The sequence below is a fragment of the Rhagoletis pomonella genome, unplaced genomic scaffold (assembly GCF_013731165.1).
Source record: "Rhagoletis pomonella isolate Grant_MI unplaced genomic scaffold, Rhpom_1.0 Rhpom_scaffold_00010, whole genome shotgun sequence".
In the NCBI taxonomy this organism is placed as follows: domain Eukaryota; kingdom Metazoa; phylum Arthropoda; class Insecta; order Diptera; family Tephritidae; genus Rhagoletis; species Rhagoletis pomonella.
In genome coordinates this window covers 33,170,106-33,192,226 of record NW_023458564.1, presented here as the reverse complement: position 1 = coordinate 33,192,226, position 22,121 = coordinate 33,170,106, and the positions used below count along the sequence as shown (strand labels likewise).

The 22,121-nt window shown below is 36.0% G+C and overlaps 1 protein-coding gene across 1 annotated transcript; it reads left to right on the top strand.

Annotated features, from left to right (window-relative positions):
* Positions 1-11,800: 11,800 nt before the first annotated feature.
* Positions 11,801-14,438, top strand: LOC118746346. The gene is made up of 2 exons (XM_036480200.1): positions 11,801-12,269; positions 12,336-14,438. Exons 1-2 carry the CDS (start codon positions 11,913-11,915, stop codon positions 14,436-14,438), a joined length of 2,460 nt encoding a protein of 819 aa, XP_036336093.1. The 5' UTR covers positions 11,801-11,912.
* Positions 14,439-22,121: the final 7,683 nt, after the last annotated feature.

The window sequence follows — 22,121 nt, the reverse complement described above, 5'->3', positions numbered from 1 at the left end:
TTGCTGTGAATATTTTTTTATCAGAAACGTGTTTATGCCCTTTTTGTTATTCTCTTTGCTGTCTTTGAAATTCTATTAATTTCTGTCAGCTATAAGTACGTACAATATTATGGAAAAGTTTAGTGTAACTGAGACCCAACTAACGAACGCTTCTGAATTTGGAATAAAAAATGGGAAGTTAGAAGAGTTAACTTGAAATGAGAAGAGTTGCAAATTTTGAGATAATAAAACAGTTGTACATAAATAAACTTATGCACAAGCATGTAAGTCCACAGATATGTATACAATTTACCACAAACCCGCGTATTTTTAAATATTTTGTCGCGCAAGGGATGCGCGAATTTCGTTGGTTATCGACACTACTTTCTTAAATATCGATATTTTGCAATTGATGGTCCAAAATTTATGATATTTTATTTAATAAAAAATATTTTGTTTTTAGTTTTAGAGGGAACAACCAAGAAATGTATTTTCTCCATGAAAACATCAAGCACCGGTGGCACGGTTAATTATCAACCGATTTCAGAAAAAATTAGGTCTCCTTATTTTCGGTATCCTTCAGATCTGGGGGTGGCACCAGATAACTTCGAAAAGTAAACTTTCCCTGTATTTTTGGACACCCCTAATGTACATTTTTAATTTATATCTCTTCCTTGTCAAGAAAATTTTTAAAACAATCTTTACAAACATCGGACTACTATTTTCAGAACTTAGAGTCTGCTAAATCACTGTTCTTAATCTTTTTCTAAACATGTTGTGATATGTCGTAAAGTCTAAAAGCTGTTATTTATGGGGTATACTTTCTGAACGTTACTCCCCCACTACCCTTTTTTCTTTTGACTGAAAACTTTTTTCAAAATATGTAGAGTTCATTAAAAAACAAAAGCTTTCCAATACGGAGTTTGAAAATAACGTGAGGGTCAATTTCAAGGTCTTCTCGAGGTCAACATGGTTTTTTTTTAACTGGTGACCCTCCTTTTTTATCCCAAATTTAGAAAGAACGGAAAGTTTTAAGTTCAGATAACACATCATATGTGGGGTTCATTTCACCGCCAGGGTCATATGAAGCATCAATCTTCCTATTCAATAATTTTTTTTCACCAAATTTACCCAACTACGATTAGTATGTTATCTGAACGTAGAATTTTCCGTTCCTTCTTAACTCGAGAAAAAAAAGGAGGTTACCAGTTTAAAAACCCATGTTGATCTCGAGATGACCTTGAAATTGATCCTCACGTTAGTTTGCCACTCGGCATTGGGAAGCTTGAGTTTTTTCATGTATTTTACATTAAAAAAAAAAATTAAGTTAAGATCAAAATGGGTAGGGTGGGGGTAACGTTCAGAAAGAATACCCCTTATATGTTTTATGGTACCTTGCGAACTCTCTTAATATTTTTATACGTTTAAAGTTTACGACATACAACAATACGACACTTACAACACTGTTGTGAATACGCCAGTAGTGTTTAGGAAGATAAGTGATATTTGAAGACAAATTTGAAAATTGCTGGATGTAGGGGGTAGGTGTTGCAATGGCGGTTTTCGACAATATTAGTAAAAGCGAATCTAAATACCTATCATCGGTAGTAGTAAACACGCATTATTTAATTTGAAGTTAGCTTGCTTGAATAATAAATTCAAATATAATTAAAATGGTACCAGAACTTTTTCGATACCGTAAAAAATCTATATAAATACGGTGGCGAAAGTATGAAATATTCTAACAAATTTTTATTATATATTTTTTTTTTGCTTGTTCGATGTCTATTATTTATTTATAAAAGTATAGCTCATTATCTAAAAAATTTCATGTATGAATGTAAGTCCGAATTTCAAATTCTGTAGGAAAATGAGACAAAATCTATAAATTAAAAAAAAAAATGCATCTAAGTTTTAAGTTTTTATCATAATGGCGTACTTTTTCATAGATACTTCAAAATTGCATTTTATCATATCTTACTTTAATGGACTATGAAACTACATACTCAAATCTAATTAATTTTGATAAAACTTTATAGAATTTGCTTCATTCTTGTTTGAAATACAATAACGGTCCCAATGGTTCAAAGATATCCCGTAACATATGTACATAAAAAATATATATCCCGATAAATTGATAACCTACCGCCTTTTTCCAAGTCCGTTAAAAAAGCTGCAAATTTTGTCCGTGGAAACTTTTATTTCATACATAATTACTTAACACCAACCATAAAGACCAGTCCCACCATGGTCCCACGACAGTCGGGTCTCCGAAACCGGAACGACCCAGGCTGTCACTCCAGCAAATCTCCCCATCAACTCTTTGTGGAATTTGTATGCTGTTACACCAACAACAACAAGTCCCGCCAGCACAATTTTAAACATATTTTTTAATATTTCTATGAAGATTATTTAATCAAATTTTTAATAAAAAGGAATGAGTATATACTATATTTTACAACACTAAAAAAACTGTCTTGAAAATTAACAATTTCGATTAGGCCGTGTAATGGACTAATCTTTAATTACTGAATTTTTATTTCTGGGTGAAATTGCCCTTTGTAGAACTCTTTCGAATAAGAGTTAAACCTATAGAGACCTATAACGGAAGAAATAAAAGGGTTAAAAAAATTCACAAATCTATTTATTCATTATTTTTTAATTTACATCCACTACCAAAAATTAAGATAACGATTTATTTCGCACTTTTATGTAATCGGATAATTTTTTTCATCTTTGATGATCCCTCTGACAAAAATTTATTGTTAGAACATTTTAGTGCTCCAACTGTTTTTTAGCAACTTTTTTCTGTTATGGTTGGAGGTAAAGCATCAAAATATTCTACGAAAAAATTTTTCTTTAAATTATACTATATGTCTTCTAGGATAAGAATTAAGTTTTATATTAATTTATTCATTAAACTAAGTAACTGAGGTATAATTGAATTTGTGACCAAAAGTTAATCCACTGTAAAACAACATTGCGATGAAGTGGAGCTAAAGGCTCTTACCGAAAAACTCCTTAAAGGAAACATGCGTTAAAGAGTTTAATAAAAAAGGCTTAAAAACAACCTAATTAAATTAGTTTAAATGTTGTGTCTACGCACATGCATACACACACATAAAAGGACACCCTGCAGAAAAAATTTTGAATTGATAAAAAATAACCAACTTGTAGTTATAGCTATGACAAAACTAACCCACCAAACAATTTGTGTTGCCAGCAATAAGAAAATGTGTCGCCCTCGGAAACAAATTTATTGCCGGTAATATTGCCATCGAATCGATTTCCTATTACCGGTCGCTTTAAAACGTCCGCCGAAGGCAACTCGCCTGGGCGAGTCGTTTTCTTATTACCTGAATAAGTCCTTTTCTTATCGCATCAGGCGATATTTGGAATAATTTTATTCTTTTTAATACTTCATTTATTTTTTTGTATACCAAATTGCAACTAACAATCGGAATTAATTCATTTTCCCGCTGTGAGGCTTCCTATTTTTTCAATCTTGTCCTTGGGCATAATTTAGATGCTTTTGGCCAATACTATTGACGCCATATTCATAAGTTTCGGAATTTTTGAGAACTTTTTTATTCAAAATTGACATGAATGAAGTGATGTTACCGATTTGTCACCACAGCAATAAATCGGTGAGTCGCCAATTTGTTGCCATTGACGATTGTTGCCTATTTCTCATGTTTTGCATGGTGGGAACTTTGGGTGAGTTGTAAAGTCGTGCAGGAGTCATGCAGACGTAATCAGAAGATTGTTTTCTTTAAACTAGTTTCTATTTAAATATCCCCAAACAAAGTTTACATTGAACACAGTTTCTTTCTGCACTTCACAAATACTTTTACGAATTGAGTACGAATAAAAGGAAAATCGAAATTTTATATTGGGCCGAATGAATAAAAACAAAGCAATTGCTTTTTCTTAAAATTGCATACCTTTTACTTCAATTTTGTTTGAATAAATCGAGTAAAGTGTAAGAAATTTTAAGAAAAAGCAATTGCTTATTGTTTATTCATACGGCGCATTATCATTTTCAAGTTACATATCGAGCCCTAACCGCCAAAATAACGCAAGCGACATTTTTTTCAAAATTTTATTTTTGATGCAGAAATGCATCTAGTTGCTCTAGGAATATTTCTGCATCAAAAAGAAAATTTTGAAAAAAATGTCGCTTACGTTATTTTGGCGGTTAGGGCTCGATATGTCTGACTGAGTACGAATATGTAAACAAATATTTAATATAATAAAATAAATAAAAAAGTAAAAAAAAACTTTTGTTTTTCTTATTGATATTTTATTTCCAAAAGTAGTTATTTACAAGTTAGTTGACATCTAAAGCAGAGGTAACCCCCGTTGGCTATTTCGCGGCCATCGCCCTAAAAATATAGTTAGCCTTCTTCAAAGAAAATATATTCAGTTCCTTCCTAATCAACTCCAAGTTAACTTATAGTTAGATACATTTCCCGCTGGGTATATGCGAATACATACTTATGTATATACATACATATGTATGCATACATGTAACAATCGTGAGTTAATTAAGCTCACATTTATTTAACTGCTTAAAATAGCTCTTAAAAATAACCCAGTGCATGTAAAATATGTAGAAAGGCAAAGAGTTTATTTTCATACATAGTAAGTATATACATTTCTATGCAGGATTTGGAGTATAAATATGTGTTATTTGACGTTAAATCTACTCATGCACAGTTTATTTCACCTCTTTATCTTACTTATAAGCTTATTCTTACACACAGGTGTATAGTAGCTATATTACATATCGTCGTTTAAGGTACAAAACCGCGTAACAGACATTTGCTGCCGAAAATTGGATTTGCTCACACAAGCTATTGGCTCAATCCTAATCCATTCGTCCTGAAATATACTAGCCAGAAATGCGATTGCTTTATAAAAAAAAGAGAACCATTTTGAAATATGAGTGTTTTTACTCTCTAGAAAATAATTTATGCAACCTCACATACGCGGTTTTACATTTTGTTGATACGCGGTTTTGTACTTTAAACGACGATATGCATACGTATTAACATACATACTACATTAAAACACCTATGCACATTTACATTATGCAGAGTAAATAAGTACACATGAAAAATTTGTGAATGTATTTATTATTATAGACTGGCATTTGCGTGTGAAAGTAAAGCATTTGTTGCATGCATGAAATCTTTTCGAATATATCAAAGGATTTCAGCACTGCTGCTGTCACTTTTAGTGCTTCCATTTCTTTCGTGGGTTCCGCGTAATGCGTACATGCATATGTGCTGTAAATTATGACACATGGCTTTGCTATGTATTCCCTGCCAATGCGATATTTTGACAAGCACATCGCTAGCACATCAAGTGATGTACCTACATACATATGTACATTTCGTAGTTATGCTGATGTACACTGACATCTGTAATATGCATGTTTATACATACGGTTCCTTGCAGAATAACGGTCTCTCCTTCTACATATCTTCGCTGCAACAAACAGGTGGCGAGTTCTTGCATTACTTATCGCCACTATACGGTGGTTTTGGAAATATTTACAAATCTTGTGAGTTACCCTATATTTATGGAATTAGTTCCCGATTTTCTGGATGGTTCTTTCATAAAAATTGTGGAGCTGTGGTGGTAGTGTACAACTTTATTCTTTGACGCATGGCATTCTAAGTATGTATTTCAAAATTTATGAAAAAAAGGTGTTTCTCAATGTGCTGTCAGCGGCCCAAGTTAAGTTTCAAATACCGTTATCTCGAAAACTGGAGCCAATCGAACAAAACGGAGGCCCGCAATTGAGTACCTTTGCGCAAAATAAGTTAAAAATCCGAACACAGTTGGGGCATTCACAACGGTGTCGCAAGTGTCGCATTGTTGTGTGTCGTAAACTTTAAACGCCTAAAAAATATATTAAGGGGATCCGCAAAGTACCATCAAAGTCATATTATAAATTTTTGCAGTGTTAAAAAATAGTTGGTTGCCGTTTCAAGTTCTTTAAACATTTGTTTAAGATTTTAAAGTTTACGACATACAACAATATGACAATTACGACACCGTTGTGAATCCCTCAAGTGTTACATACCCTACATTGTAGCTAAGAATGTTGCGTATACGCCCCGTTACCACGTAGTCTAATGGTGAATTCGTTTCTTCCAAAAAATGTTGCAGTTAAACGTTGCAAAATGTTTTTGACGTTACACTCAACCCGATAAAGTGGGGGTTTTTGTCTTCTTGTCCTTGTCTAGCTTACGCATTTCATAATATTGTCATTTGAGCAGCCATCTGATTTTCAGGGCAACTATGTATCTCCCCTGAAAAATACTCAAAGTGAAGAGAATGTACCTTTTTTGCCATAAAAGAATGTGACATTTTAAGAAACGTACATAAAATTTTCCCACCGTTTTCTTTTACTTTAGAATCGAACACGAAAAGAGAAAGGGATACTCAAAAGACGAAACTTTATGGTAAAAACGAAAACATCATAAGAATAAGCCGATTTAAAAACATAAGTACTAAAACATATGCACGAACACTTTCTACACAACGTGCAGGCTTTGGCCGGCATTGCTATACATCAAGGATTTTCCACGTCTTAAAATATATTTGGCGCTTTCACGTTTTTCTACATGTTTGGCTGAGTATTTACTCCAATTTGAATGACACACCACCTTTAGAAACTTATAGTCTCACGGCAAATTGATGTTGAGTGAAGCTTTTTCAAAGCAGAAGCACACTTGAAGATTTGAGACTGCCTTCCGAGGAGCTGATTAGTTAGTCAGTTAGTTGGAGCTTGGGTATAACAGAACAAGAGACACAGCGAGCTGAAAGATTTTTTGTATCTCTTCAAGAAAGAGTTTCTAACCCAGTATGCCTTATAAATCCTAATAAATCCTAAGAGGTTCTTTATAACGAAGGTTTCGACCGTTGGAAATACATAAATCTTTGTCTAGCCAAAGTCGCACTGGAACAGAGAATATGTTCTGAAATTTCACCGTCTTCAAGGCAGACCTGGCATACCGACTCTGTGTTTATACCTATTCAGTGCAAGTGGAATCGCTGTCGGTAGCGACCCGTCAGGTACCCAGAAAGTAGCCCGATTTCATTTCTATTTGGTAAAATAATATCCTTCCTATTGAAAGGGTAGCCGAAGAGCTTGGTCTGTCTATGGCCCCTCACCGCTCCCCAATACTTACTGCGTTCAGAGTGTGCGCACTCTGTAATTATGACTTTCGTGGAGGACCAACTGAGACCACAGAATGGTTCAGGTCCCAAAGTGGCCGTTAGAGATCCTACTCGCGCCAACTCCTCGGCGATCTCATATCCTTCGATTCCACAGTGGCCTGGTACCCAGCACAGTGTTGCCGTATTTTTGGCAGCCAAATTTTGGGGCGATCGCCATTAGAAAATTCTTTTTATCGATGTTGCTCTGATCTGCGATCCAACCTCGGTCTGACCAAGTGGTACTGCCCAATCTTCTCTCGACTGCGGCGGCAAATCGGACGCTTTGCCCTCTCATATCAATACTTTCTTGATAAGAACTGCTCTGTCTGTTGCATTATAACTTAAATGCCTACATCAAGTCTTTATTTGATCTGTCTGTGTACCAAAGTATATATATGGAATCAAGATATAGGAAATCGTTTGTCCAAAAAAACAGTTCGGGGCATTTGATCCTAACATGGAGTTAGAAAATTCTTAAAATATTAGTTTCATGCTTTATGTTCTGAAGAGGGCTGCCAGAAATTTTACCCTTTTAACTGCGTGTTCAAGCCGCCTTAAGTATAACAAGTTTTAAATGCTTTTAATTAGAATTATAAATGATTTCAGCTCATTTCGAATTAAGATTTTCTTGCTTTTCTTAATCATTTGGAAATGACCTGGAATTTTGAAATATTGAAATCTTCACTAATATAACGAATTTAAGAAATTCTATATCAATTAAAAATTAAATGAAGTCCCATATGTTTCTAAACAAAAATTATTTACTTTCACGTCTACATAATTCCACCAAACCTAAAATACAAATAAGTGCATCTTGTTGGAGTCATAAAAACATCCTTTCACCTCTTCCTTCCTCAAAAAAGCGCTTGCTTCAAACTGCTTTACATGTTTTGCCATGCCATTGCTTGCCGCTCCAACAAGATGCCTCTTTCGCTGGCTTGTCACACCGAAGTGGTGAGGTGGCAAAAAAGCGCAAATTAGTAACAGGTGTTTTCTTTGACATCATTTTCAGGAGTAAAAGCAACACATCTTTCCACTCTTCACACACACTTTGAGCTCGATGCAAAACTATGGCATCAACAGTGTTTTCTGCCCGTCATCACCAATTCGTTAGGACTCAGCTTTGCCTGTTACCTCAACATCACCGTTGGCTTTGAAGGCAGCTCATCTTGGCTTTCGCTATGGATTTGTCCTTATTTTTTTGGATGCTTTTACTGCCTTAGCTTTCTTTGGCTGTTTTGCAGCATTGGCTCAAAAGTAAATAAGTAAATAAAGTCAAGTCACTTACCGTGTTGCTAACGGCAACACAACAACTATGCACTTCAATGACTGCTCCCTTATTTTCAAAAACCGCTCGACTGTTCTGGGCTTTCTTTTTTCACACAAAATTGGTTGTTAGGAAGTACAGAGGACGAGAGAATTAAACGCACAAATAAGTAGAGAAAAAAGTACAAATACGTAGAAGGCAATAAAAAGGCGCACAGCTGCCGTTGGAAAACACAGTCAAATAAGTGCGGCATTTCAAGGCAGTCACTTGGTATTTTGGGGGGATGCAAACCGGCGAAAAAAAAAACATAATTTAATTTCATTATCGTTTTATTTACATTTTTATTTATATAAACACAAAAAAGCCACAGCAAATAAGGGCGACAGAAGAGATGACGGCTCAGTTTGAGAATGTCACCACTCGATGATGGGAATAAGAGGAAACTGGGTTGATGGGCAATCATTACACAGCGACGAAGATGGGGTGGGCGAAACGTCTTCAAAAATTGAGCATACGTGTGAGCAATTCGTTTTAAGACTTATAGATAATGGTACACACACATGCTGTGTTTAGAGCTGGCAGAGATTAATCATTTGATAAAATTAATCGATTGTTTTTCTACAATTTACAAATTAATTGTATCGTAGTTTTGAGTTTCATTAACCGATTTCAAGAAATATGAATTCTGTAGCTGTCTAAAATTGCAAACAGCCACAGAAATTGTTCAAGTTCAAAGCATGCAATGGTATAAATAGTTGTGCCCATTGTAAAAGAAAACCTACAAAACTAAGTGTGGCGACGTTAAAGGCCCTACACACGCATTGATTTATCGGCGAACCAGTTGGTCGAATGCTACAGGTTGGTTGTAAATCAGCCGTATTTTGGCAAGTTGGTCAACCCTGAGGAAATAAAAGTTGTTTACCCAAACTTTACGGACTTTCGAAAAAATACTGCCATTTAGTTGGTACCTCGGTGCCTGCTGAGCGCCTTTTTTCAAAAGCTGGTGCTACAGCCGCAACCGCTTCATAACAAAACGCTTATCAAAAAAAAAACTTTTGTTTTCGCAAACATGGTTAAATAATAAATAATTATCGGCATTAAAAATACTCGTTTTATGTTATATAAGGCTTATTTATTAACAAGAGAATTAGAAATTTTTTATGAAAAAATATTTCTGTGAATACTAACTCTAATAAAGTGCCGTCAAAAATTCAATTTATCGATTATTTCTCGATAATTGCAATTAATTCTTTTGGATTGTGATTAATGATATGATTAATGAATCGATTATTTTGTTTTTTGCCATACCTATTTGGGTCGGTATATACATATGTACATACATACATATGTATGTATGCCTGTATATACATAAGTATATGCAAGGGTAGTCAAAATTTGATTGTGGCTGCCAGTGAATATTTGGCTCCCTAATGTTATGAGCATTTAGAATCTAAATACGTGGTGATACAATTTATTCGAGCGTATAATTGTTGTTAATTGAATTTGTTTGAGAAACATATTTGGTTACTTGAAGATGGGCGTGTCGTCATTGCAACTAAAGGTAATGGAGATAAAATTAGGCCCCATGCTAGTAGGCTTTCAACCACACGCTCGAATGCAGGAGAAATAGTACGGGCAGATTTGTCGAGAAATATAGTGAAGGTAATGACTTATGTAGAAGTAAATCCCTACAACGCAGAACAAGATACCCGTTACAAAGTGTATTCACTACACTCTAAGTAGACGAATCTGTGAAGTAAATATTCGTAGCCACTCGATGTGATCTCACTATCTATTATATCGCACAGTTTGATCTAAACTGAGCTACGACAAAAATCAGATCGGGAAATATAACTTCTTGTGGATCGTACAGATTCAACGCAATTAAAGAGCGAAATACACCACCTAGGCTATCCCCAGATGAAAATGGAAACATTTGAGGGTCCCACTTCCGCTATCTCCCCCAAGCTGTTGAAAAAGAACGACACCAAATGCCGGAGTTATCCAGGACTTCAAAATACATATGTATGTAGAAAAGACTGAAATCGATCAATCAATCCGACAAATTCTGCATAGGAAGCTTTTTGGTATACGCGATCGTTGGCGCATTGCTCTTGCGATGACGTCGGTTGGGACGTTTACTGTGAAGCTCGGAACACTTTGACGACAGCAAGCGACAAGCAGCATCTGTCAAATTTTAAATACACACGTTCTTACGGACACAATTATTTTGACGACAGCACGACATCTTGGCTGCAGGACTGCAATTGTCGGCGTCGCCAAATTAAATCTATTTCTAATTTTGCCGGCGACAATGAGTAGATGTAGTGCTGCAAAATTAAATTGTCGCAAAATTAATCACATATTCTTGATTGTTCATGTTTTTCTTATTTACTTAAATAAAAATACACAATTTGTGAAATAAATATACCAAAATGTCAAACTTTAAAATCAGCTGTTTGCTATGTCGCTGAGGTCTTCAAAATGTTTAAGAAGCTGGCTTCAAGGCGACATTTGTCGACAAAATGATGTCGCTGTCGTTACGTCGTGAAGTTGCCGTCGTCAAAGTGTTCCGAGCTTGAGTTCAGAAGTTTGCCATTTTTTTCTCGTTCAACTTTGGCGTTGACTTTGTAAACCAGCGATTGGCAGAGAGAGCTTTTACTCTGCACGTGCCAATACAAAATGTATAGAAAGCTTAAAAGAGCTTTGCCCGCGGGCAAAGCAGTGCCCAGCATCGATTCAAACACCTAGATCAGTGATGCACAGAGGGAGCTTTTACTCTGTGCGCGTTCATATAAAATATACAGAGAGCTTTGAAAAATTCCGGCCGCGGGCGCTGCTTTGAGCATCACTGACCTAGATACATATTTCGGAGTAATTCCATTTGATCCTTATATATCCGATATTGCTGATTGCATTTCCGAGCCATGTTTTCCCATTGCATCTGCTATTGAATTCGCTTCGCTTAGGTATGACCAAGTCGGCTCTCAAGCATCATCTCAATGACTATGTAAAAAATTATGTTAACTAGACAATAAACAACGTAGCAATTTGGCCTTCATCCGAAAATAAGGCGAACCAATTCCTTAAATACACATGTGTATGAGGAAGCTAACCTTTCATTTGGCTCTTAGCCCATTGAAAATGAGACCCGGAAAGTTATTCATGAACAAAGCTTGAGTTGCTAGCCTTTTTAATGAGTTTATAAACCAAAATACTATAGGGGGCGTCCATAAATCATGTGACCACTTTAGGGGGAGGGGGGGTAAGGTAAATGATCACTATCGATCACGTAGGGGGGGGGGAGGGGGGTTTCGTATTATCACGTGATTTGCTTTAATCTCAATAATAACCACATTTCCCTTTCTATTAAATATTTTGCATATGGCAATCATATCAGCTGACTGAGAGCGTAGTCGATAAATATGTATATATGTATTTATGTAAAAAGTTTCAAAATATAACCGAAAACTTGCAAGTCGTGTCGCGTAGAACCCATTCCAATTTTTATTCAAACTCTTGCTATGATTTAAGTTCAAAAAGTTATGGTGAAATGAATTCCAATCTTCACTTGCAGTTATTTCGTGCATATGTTGCACGACATACAAATAAAACAAAAGCAGCGTGCCAGGAAAGTACAAACATCTTCTGGAGAGATGCTAAAAAAACTTGTACAGACAAAACTGATTTCGAAAGCATTATTTTAAATAAAATTAAAGAGCTAAAGCAGTCAACGACAAAAGTTAAGATCACCAATATTGCCCAGTACTTCCAACACCCCAATGAAAAGGTGATGACAGATTTTAGTTTATTAAAAGTTTGTAATAGTAATGCATTATTGTATTATGCATTTCAGAACAATGATAAAGAAACGCCTCAACTGAACGATAGTTCTACCCCCGCAATTGAACCCGACTGCAGCCAGAGTGAAACCGCAGACGTAGTTCAAAATAGCAAGGCCTCTGAAGAGTTTACTACGCCAATTTGTCGTAATACCCCAGCGCAGGACGTTCTGCGGAATCAAATTTCTTTACTGAAAGCTGAATACAATGTGGCATTGCTCCGTGGAAAATCAAACGAAATTTCTAAAATCAAAAAACGTATTGAGTCTTGTAAAAAACATCTCCGAAGAAAAAAGCTTCACGCTATTCACTCCAAAAAGCATAGGTTAACTCTTAAATCGAAACTAGCAGAAATAAGTGCAAATAATGTCGACGCAGCCAATGTAACACATAGTACTCCAGGCCGTCCTCGTATTGAATGTAAGCAGCCTGAGTTACTCAAAACAATTGTCGACATAGCCATGTTTGGTGCTTCTGCCAACGAACGTCGGCGAAGTGAAATTGTACGGAGTTGTCAAACCTTAAGCGACCTTCATGAAAAATTGTTACATCTCGGTTACCAAATATCTAGAAGCGCGACATATTTGCGATTAATGCCAAAAAATTGTAAAACGTCGGAAGGAAAAAAGCACGTTGTTACCGTACCTGTTAAATTGAGTCGGCCAGAGGCTGATCATCACAAAAGCCATTTGGACCAGCACTTCTGTGTCGCTACAATTAGATCGTTGGAAACGCTGGCAAGTATTCTAGGCCCGCTGCAAGCATGCTTTCTATCGCAAGATGATAAAGCTCGTGTACCAATAGGTTTAGCAGCTGCTAACAAGCAGGCACCTGTCTTAATGCATATGGAGTACCGCGTTTCGCTTCCTGATCACGATTGGATGATAGCCGCCAGACACAAGTTGATACCTAGCGTTTATGCTGCATGTGTAATACAAAATGGTGAAATAGGACGTTCGGAAGCAGTAACCTACTCTGGACCATCTTATATTGCCATCAGAAGTGGAAAGCACTCGTCATCGACCGCATCCACACATGCATTTGATTTTGAAAAACTTATCACTTTAACTCAATTCCGAAATGTCATAAAAGATAATTGTGGACGTGTTAAGCCGGTTATTTTTGTGTCTTCTGACGGAGGCCCGGATGAAAATCCTAGATACCCCAAGGTGGTTGCACATGCAATTCATCACTTTCAAAAACATGACCTCGACGCTATTTTTATATTCACAAACGCACCTGGTAGAAGCGCCTTTAATAGGGTTGAACGCAGAATGGCTCCATTAAGTCGGGAATTGGCGGGGGTAATACTACCTCACGATTCTTTCGGCAACCATCTAGATGGAAATGGGAAAACTGTTGATCCAACATTAGAGAAGATAAATTTTCGTAAAGCTGGTGAGGTGTTAGCTGAAATATGGAGTGGTATGGTCATCGACAGCTACGAAGTATTTGCAGAGTACATTGAAGCAGATGCTAGAGCTGAAAATTTTGTTCCGGTATTACCATGTACTAAGTGGTACAGCACACACGTTCGAGAAAGTCAGTATATGCTTCAAATAGTTAAATGCACTAATATCGATTGCTGTGGACAAATGCGGAGCTCCCTGCTTCAAATTTTACATCACCGCTTTTTACCTCCTCCATACCCTCTTCTGCAAACACCTAGTGGTCTAATTGTCCCAAAACCTGACGCGCATGATGGAAAACAATTCGCGCCTTTACTTTTAAGACTATCGTTGGGATCGAAACATTTAAATTTTGATATAAATAAAATGGCCTACGACTTCTTTTGTCCAACCATAAAAGGGTTGATCACCGAACGCATGTGCATTAACTGTCAGCTATACTTCAGCTCAAAAAAAGGTCTGCATAATCATCTTCAGTCTTTGCATAAAAAGAAAAGAAATTTTGAACCAATACGTTCGTTAAGGATCCTTAATCGTCGTCCAGCTGAAGTTCTGTGTATTTTAAATGGAAGTGACGGAACAAATGTGGTAGAGTGGCACGATGAAAACGATATTGTTGATGATGACGTAGAGCCAGCACCTATAGATGAGAAGCTTTCTATCGTTAGTGTAACTGACGTATGTGCAAACCCATGGCTTGATGCATAATCAGGTTATTTAAAAAATGTTTCCCTGGCTAAGACGCACTACCTTAACTCAAATGAATTTTTGTACTTTTTATGTTACGTATTTATTGTATTTATTTAAATGAAGTGTTAAATGAAAATTTTAATTTTTCTGCTTAGAGCAAAAAAACCTTTTAATTTCTCAGTAAATAATCACGCGATTTTCGCGGGGAGGGGGGGGGGGAGGGGGGAGGGTCCCAAAATGTAAAAAAAATGATCACGTGATTTCTGAACGCCCCCATACGAAACATACAGCAGTAAATGCAACCATGCAACAAACAGCAGGAGGAAATGCGTCAAAACGAGCGCGTTTGCTTCTTTGGCATAAGAAATCGCATTTGCAACACTTGAAGACTTGTGTCAAACGCATACACATACATATATAAGTATTAAAAAACTCAGCCATGCAAAGGATAAAAAAGCATAAAGATGTTGATAAAGATAGAAGCTGTAAAGAGAAGTGCTACAAAGAGCTGTGTCGTCCCAAGGACCTTCCGCTTAGAGTATTACGAATTTCATGCCATCGCTAGTTCCAAAAGAAGCTAAGGCAGCTGTTACCAGTGCAGCTTCCTTTGCCGCAGGACTTTCGCTTGCACATTTACATACATTATATACATATGTATGAAAACACAAATGCGCAAAAGAGTTGTACGAAAGTGCATCGTTATTCATTCCTCACAAGCAGCGCTTTTTTGTCGATTTAACGTTGGCAAAGGACTTTTATCATGTACTCTTGTTCTTGTTGCCTGTTAATGAAAAATATATGTATTGCACTTTAAAAACTTATTTTTTTTTGTTATAATAGTGCAACAGCTGAATGGTTTTAGAAAAATTACTTATGTCACTGGTGGAAATTTCGTTTGAACAACAAAATATACATATATGCCATATAAACCGGACTGTTGATGGCGTTTTAGACTCGGTAATATATCCAACTTTTTCACGCAATTCGCTGCCAAATTGAAAAGGTAAATTTTATTTCTGCTGCAAGTGCTGTCAAACTAATCGAGTGTTGCCGTATTTCTATACTAGTTAGGATTAATATGTAATCTCTTCCAGCTGCAATTATATGCAACTCTTTTTGTAATGACTCATTTTACTAAAAAACCCTGTTTTTCTTCGAAAGTACTGCGTTATAGATCATAAATAATCAAGGTAATTAAATTTTAAACGACGTGCTAAAGTATACGAGGGTAAATTATTATTTTTTATTTCATATTTTATTGTCTGTTTCAGAAAGTAACACCGAATTTAGCAATGGACGCATTAGTCTAAAAATTAAATTTTTCTATTCTCAACCTTGAAAGATAAGCAGTTTCACATACCGTGAGGCCCCATTTTTATACATATATACCCTGCAGGGAGTGACGTTAGCTTATACCTAACTTTAGTCTGTTTACGCGAACACTAGTGCTAACTGTTAACTGTGTATTTTGTTCGAAAAAAGCTAACTACTTTTGTGGGGCGATGGCCGCAAAAAAGTCAGACCTGGATACCTCTGCATTACATGTCAACTAACTTGTAACTAACTACTTTTGGACATAAAATATCAATAAGAAAAACAAAATATTTTTTTGTTTTTTTACTTTTTTATTTACTTATTTATTTACTTTATTATATTACATTTCATATTTGTTTACATATTCTGCTCTGGGTGGCCCCATATTCGAACACCGTCAGACATAACTTCAAAATGATAGTATAAAATTTCGATCTTCCTTTTATTTGTCCTGAATATGAAAAAGAATCTGCGAAGTTCAGAAAAAAAGTGTATTGGAAGTAATTTTTGTATGAGGATATTTAATAGAAACTTGTAAAGAAAACCAACTCCCGATTGCGTCTGCATGACTCCTGCACGACTTTACAATTCACTTTAAGTTGGTTTTGTCATAGCTAATTAAAAGTGAGGTATTAATCGAAATCTCGCCAAAAAGCTAACTATAAGTTGGTTAGTTTTAACAATTGATAATTTTTCACTGCAGGGTATGTTCGTATGGCTAACTACTATGTCGGGAAGCTGGCTTTAGTATAATGCGGCATTCCCTTTATTCTTTAAACGACAAGGAATGACAAGGAAGGACAAGGACCTCCATAGCATGCATATACGTACGCATGCGTTTGACAGAAAAATTGAATATACTAATTTTTATGTCAGCACTTACATAGCAGTGCATGAAAACGTAAGAAAGTTATATGGATTTTGACTTCTAAGCGCAAATGTCAAACGCACGCATACGGATACGCATACTATGGAGGTCCGCCTTTAATAGAATATTGACTTGCTAGTATCGGAACTATTTCTTGCACGTTTATTTATCAAAAGTTGTTCAACGGCTCGACGCCAGTGAGTCATTCGCAATCGTATGCTGCGAATGCCGCATTATACTAAAGCCAGCCTTTCGACATTAGCTACCATTCCATTATGTTAATAATGTGCGAAATTTCGGGGTTCTACATTCATTTTTGAGGGACATTTTTAAGCCCTACGCCTATTGCTTCCAGTTTTATCAAAAAAACAAAAAATTTGGAGCTTAACTCTGTCCGGCCCTTCTAAGCGACTCAGAAAAAATTCCTGGATGACATACATATGCATTAGGGTGCTTTTTCGGCGACTAGCCTATTCTACGTTGGTAATAAAAATTTTGTTCCCGGTAAGTAAAGTTCCTCGTAATTTTGAAAACCCTTTCGCATTCTGCGCACTGGTAAATTTTATTACCATCTCATAAGCAGGTAACAAAATATTGCCCCGAGAAGTATGCAACACCAGAATTTATACAAAACTTCATAGCTGAATTGCTGAATAGATTAAATTGTTACCAATGTACTTACAATTGCGGTTACAAGAAGTGGTGTTATTTTTTGGTAACAAAATTTTCCGGTTTCAAAATGTTCGGTAGCAAGCAGAATATTTAGGCCTGTATATATATTTTTTTACTCCCACCTCGAAATTTTTTGTGAAATATGTATCTAAAAACAAGTTCCTTGAAAATTCCATCCCTTAATATTTCCCGTTGAAAATGCACGTAAACTTTGATTGTTTTTCTTCAAAATTCTATAGCTCAGAGACATTTTATGGTACAATCTTTGTCAGTGATGCTTTTTCTTCAGAATTGAATGCTCTACAAAACTGTCCATTGCGGCTTAATATTTTCATTAAATTCCAGTTTTCTTTCCCCTATCTCTTAAACAACAAGAGCTAAAGCAAATCGCTAACATCGATATTTCTTGAGATATTGGGATTTGAAGTTGAGGTAGTGTAGAATTTTCATAGATGATTGAGCTAAATTGAGGAAATTGTTGGTCAACTTCAAAGCGAAATATCTCATGCAATATCGATATTAGCGATTTTGTATTCCGGATCTTTTTTGTAGGAAATTCAATGGTCTAGAAGTTTGTCATTTGCAATTTTACTTTAGCTGTTGTTATTTACGAGAAAGAGTTACGTACGGGAGTTTAATGAATATATTGGGTTTAGTGCTTAATATTAAGGGCTCAAATTTTGAAGAACTTGTTTTTGGATATTTCCCCCAAAATTTCGAGGTGGGAGTCAAAAAAAAATTGCGCTCTAATATGTATGCAAAAAAGGACCATCCAGCGTGACCGGGGTACTATTTCAATTAGGGAAAAACTAACAAATTTTTGTCCACCTCACCGTAAAGAAATCTGACTGCGTCAAATCAAATGTATAAAACTACTACATTGTAGAGGAAGAAATTGTCTACATAACTGCAGCTTAAGGTACTATGGTGAGACTTATAACTTTCGCGTACATGGCGTATGAGTAACATTATTTTCTGCTCATATTTCACAAAAAGAATCCTTGAATTTACCAATCGATGACAAGAAAGTGATAAGTCGTGGCGTAGTATTTCCCACTGAAATTATGTAAATAAGTGCTCTACAATATAGGACTATACTCTTTTTGATTAATGCATTTGATTGGACGCAGTCATAGTTCTTGGAGTTACTAACTTTTCAGTCATTTAAATAAATAATACCCCGATCACGCTCGACTATACCTTTTAGATATATTATTAAGGACATTCTTTTTCTAGGGCCTTTAGATTTTTTGGTATGCCCCTTATTAAATCGTTCCAGATTAACTACACTATTTGTGAAATGACATAGGTAGATGACCTAAAGAATTATTGAAACAAATATATATACAACCTCATCAGCCCTGTTGCATCTCTCAATTTCTTCTATCACAAAGAATATAGAAAGTTTGTTAAAAACGCGCCTAATAAAGGTTAAAGTTAATACCAAGTTTTTTAAACAATTCTCTGAATTTTATCAGTGGCTACTCCACATCTATGTTAAGCAACAATACAACTCTTCACAGCGGCGCCTACTTGTAATAATTTGATCAACAAAAAAACAGTAAACTCTTACTTTTATTTTTTCCCCCCTTCCCAATCTCTCAATTTATTCGATTATGACATACCCTGAATAATATTTATTACAGTCCCTATTTGGTAAAGCTTGAAAATTAAATTTAATGTGCTGGCCATTTGTGCGCCACAATCGCCAAATGCTCTTAGAACAGCTAAACAAACATAAATGGCATCTTAAAGATAGATATATATAAACGTACGTCCTCCTATGTATACATATGCACATATGTATGTATTTTGGATGGGACAGAGTTTTCTTTTGGTTTGCAAGTAATTTCCTTCTGGTGAAGTTTCATAAATGAGTTTTAACTTAAAAATCAAAAACTTTCGCCATAACCATAAAATCGGTTACAAACCAAGATAAATACGTGCTTACATATATACATATATGTATGTACGTTCATGTGTACACATGCGCTAAAAACTTACATACAATACTGACGGCAGATATGGATATACATGGGCAAAATATTTGTTTGTAGTATTGGGTGTCTACTGTTGGTCGTTTGAGTTGCCCACTTTGTCGAGTTTTGAATCGTTTATACGCTGTTTTGCTCTTACTTTTTGCGTATGCCTTCTTGCAGTTGCTAGTTTGCAGTGGGCTTGACTTCCGTTATTATTGAACTTTGATCACTCCATAGCGTGTGACAACACATGAGGATATAAAGAAAGCATAATAAAAACAAATGCATACACTCGAAGCTAAGCAGAATTGCGATAGGTGGCAGTGCCTTGCCACAAAAATCGAATCGTTGTTTCAACAAATTAAAAACTTTTTCCATTTCGAAATGAAATAAATGTTTTGGAGGCAATATAACGACTGCGTAAGTGGGTAAACTCTAAACGGCGGCGGTTGGAAGGAAAATGTGGTGCAGAACATTAGGAAAATATTTGCTATATTGTGCATACTTACGTGTACGTACATACATACATATGTAGGGACATATCTCATCCTAAATCAAAAACAGTCACAAATTAAAATTTTTCCAAATTGATTTTTCCCTATAAAACAATTTACAGACCACATTACTAACGTTCGCCCAAAATTTCTTCTTCAGCACTATCTTATTTAACTGGAAATATACTTAATTAAAATTGTATTCGTTTTGCTTACGTCGCACAGAAATCCGAAACGGTAATCTAGAGAAGGCCTTCCCAAAGTGGGTGCCGCGGCACCCTGGGGTGCCGCCAGCGTATGCCTGGGGAGCCGCTAGTGGCTAGAGTATATAGTGGTGCGGACAAATTCTTTAGACTTTCCATATACAACGCAAGCGGTTTGATCAAACTTCAACATGTAGGCCAGAAAATCAAAAAATTTAGGTTTTTATTAAAATTACCGCCGCTTACCGATTACGAGCCGCTGAACGTCAAACCCAAAGGGATATTTCGCTCTTAAGCGTAGTGCCCCAGTACGTTTTGTCAACGTAAAATTGAATCAGAAAATTTTCAGAAAAATAGCCGAAAACGTCCCTTTTCACAACCGCTTTCGGTACTTTTGTAGACCTAGTCCGCGTTTCATCCACTTTTATTCCCGTCTTTGGATTAATTTTCGGGTTTTTTGCTGGCTGGGCTGTTTTCGTAATAAGCGCAGCAGCTTCGCGCACGTGTATATATTACTTATTCTTTGGAACTTCACAATCACACTGTCAAAGAGCGAATCAACACGATTTTAGACGCAGTATTCTCGTGTTAGTAAGGTACCCATTCGCAATGCAAATCGAAGAAGAACGAAGTACTTCAGACTTACGCCACTAGCGACGAAATTTGTAAAGCTATCGACAAATTTGTACAGAACAATGGTTTGAAATGGAGCAAGTGTGCGGATATTTGCGGTGACTGGAAAAACGAAAGGAGCGATGTCTAGGATGAAGCATGAGGCAGAAAACGCCACGAGAAGTCACTGTATGATCCCTCGGTATTCCCTGGCGACTAGGAAGATGCCGCCACTAGATTTAAAACCCGTGTTGGATGACGCTGCGAAGATAAGAGAGGCCAGCGAAATTAAAATACATCTCTGGTTTTTCCTAGCACGTCGAGATTGTTTTTATTGGGTAAATGTATATTTTAGAATTTCCATCAATTTGCGTGCAAGCCCCATAAGTAAACAAAGTAATAGAAGTTAACGCTAAGAAAATTGATAACAGCCGGTAACAGCGATTTCCATATAAAATTCAAAAAATTAAAATCATTTATCACTTAAATTGCTTTCGTGAAATTGGCTGTAAAAATTATTTTCTTAGCGTCAACGCGCATTACCAGCATCAACTTGGAAGGTTTAGAAAAAACCATTGTCGAATATTTTCCCAACATTGACTCTGAGGATGGCTTCAGCTGGATAACAAACCCGTTTTCATGTGCCCCGAAAAGTAAACCTACTGAGATGACCAATTAAGCTTTTGACAACCTTCTGGACATCAGTGAAGACAGCACTTTGATTATTAAATACTACGAAGGGAGCCAAGAGAGTTCTGGATGCAAGTGTATGCAGAAAACACTGCTGTTGGCAAGATTGCATTAAAAATACTAGTGACTTTTAGGCCCTTATTATGAGTTGCATTCGATTTTCGATCTTCGCTGGCTAACGAAGATCGAACATCGAAAGTGAAATTATGAGCTATGCAACCGTATCGAAATTTTCGTTGAGTATCGAATTTTGTGTCGAATAGAATTTTGCTTTCGATGTACACCATCGGCGAAGTATTAGAAAATTGTGAAAAATGTATGATTTTGCACTCGGTTTTCTACTCCTGGCCAGTTTACCAAGCTCTCATCCTCTGACTAATCGTTGAACCAGAACTCCGTTGTACTTATTTTTACCACGTTTTTATAAACTCGATTTCTTTTTTATTTCATTTTAATTTGCACAAATTTACATACATATGTATAAGCACACTATTTAGTTTGCTCGATTTGTAAACAAAACTTCTCAGCGGTGAAAAATATACTATTGTAAACAACCTAACCGAGCGAAATTCACAATAGCGCTATTCTTAATCGAATGAGCGTCATAATACCAAATGAAAATTCGTTCGATCAGCACTTTCGACCACAGTTGAATGCAACTTATAATAGGGGCCTTTCTTTTACATTTCTATGTGAGACTGCATTTTCAACAAATTCTTACATAAACAAGCAATTTTTAAGCAAAAAAAAAACAAAACCGATTTCAATTCCCATTTAAGAATTTAAGATTATCGTTAATCTATTCATGATCCAATGATCGGATTTAAACCAAATTAGACCACCTGTCAGGTAACACCTTTCCTTTAAAA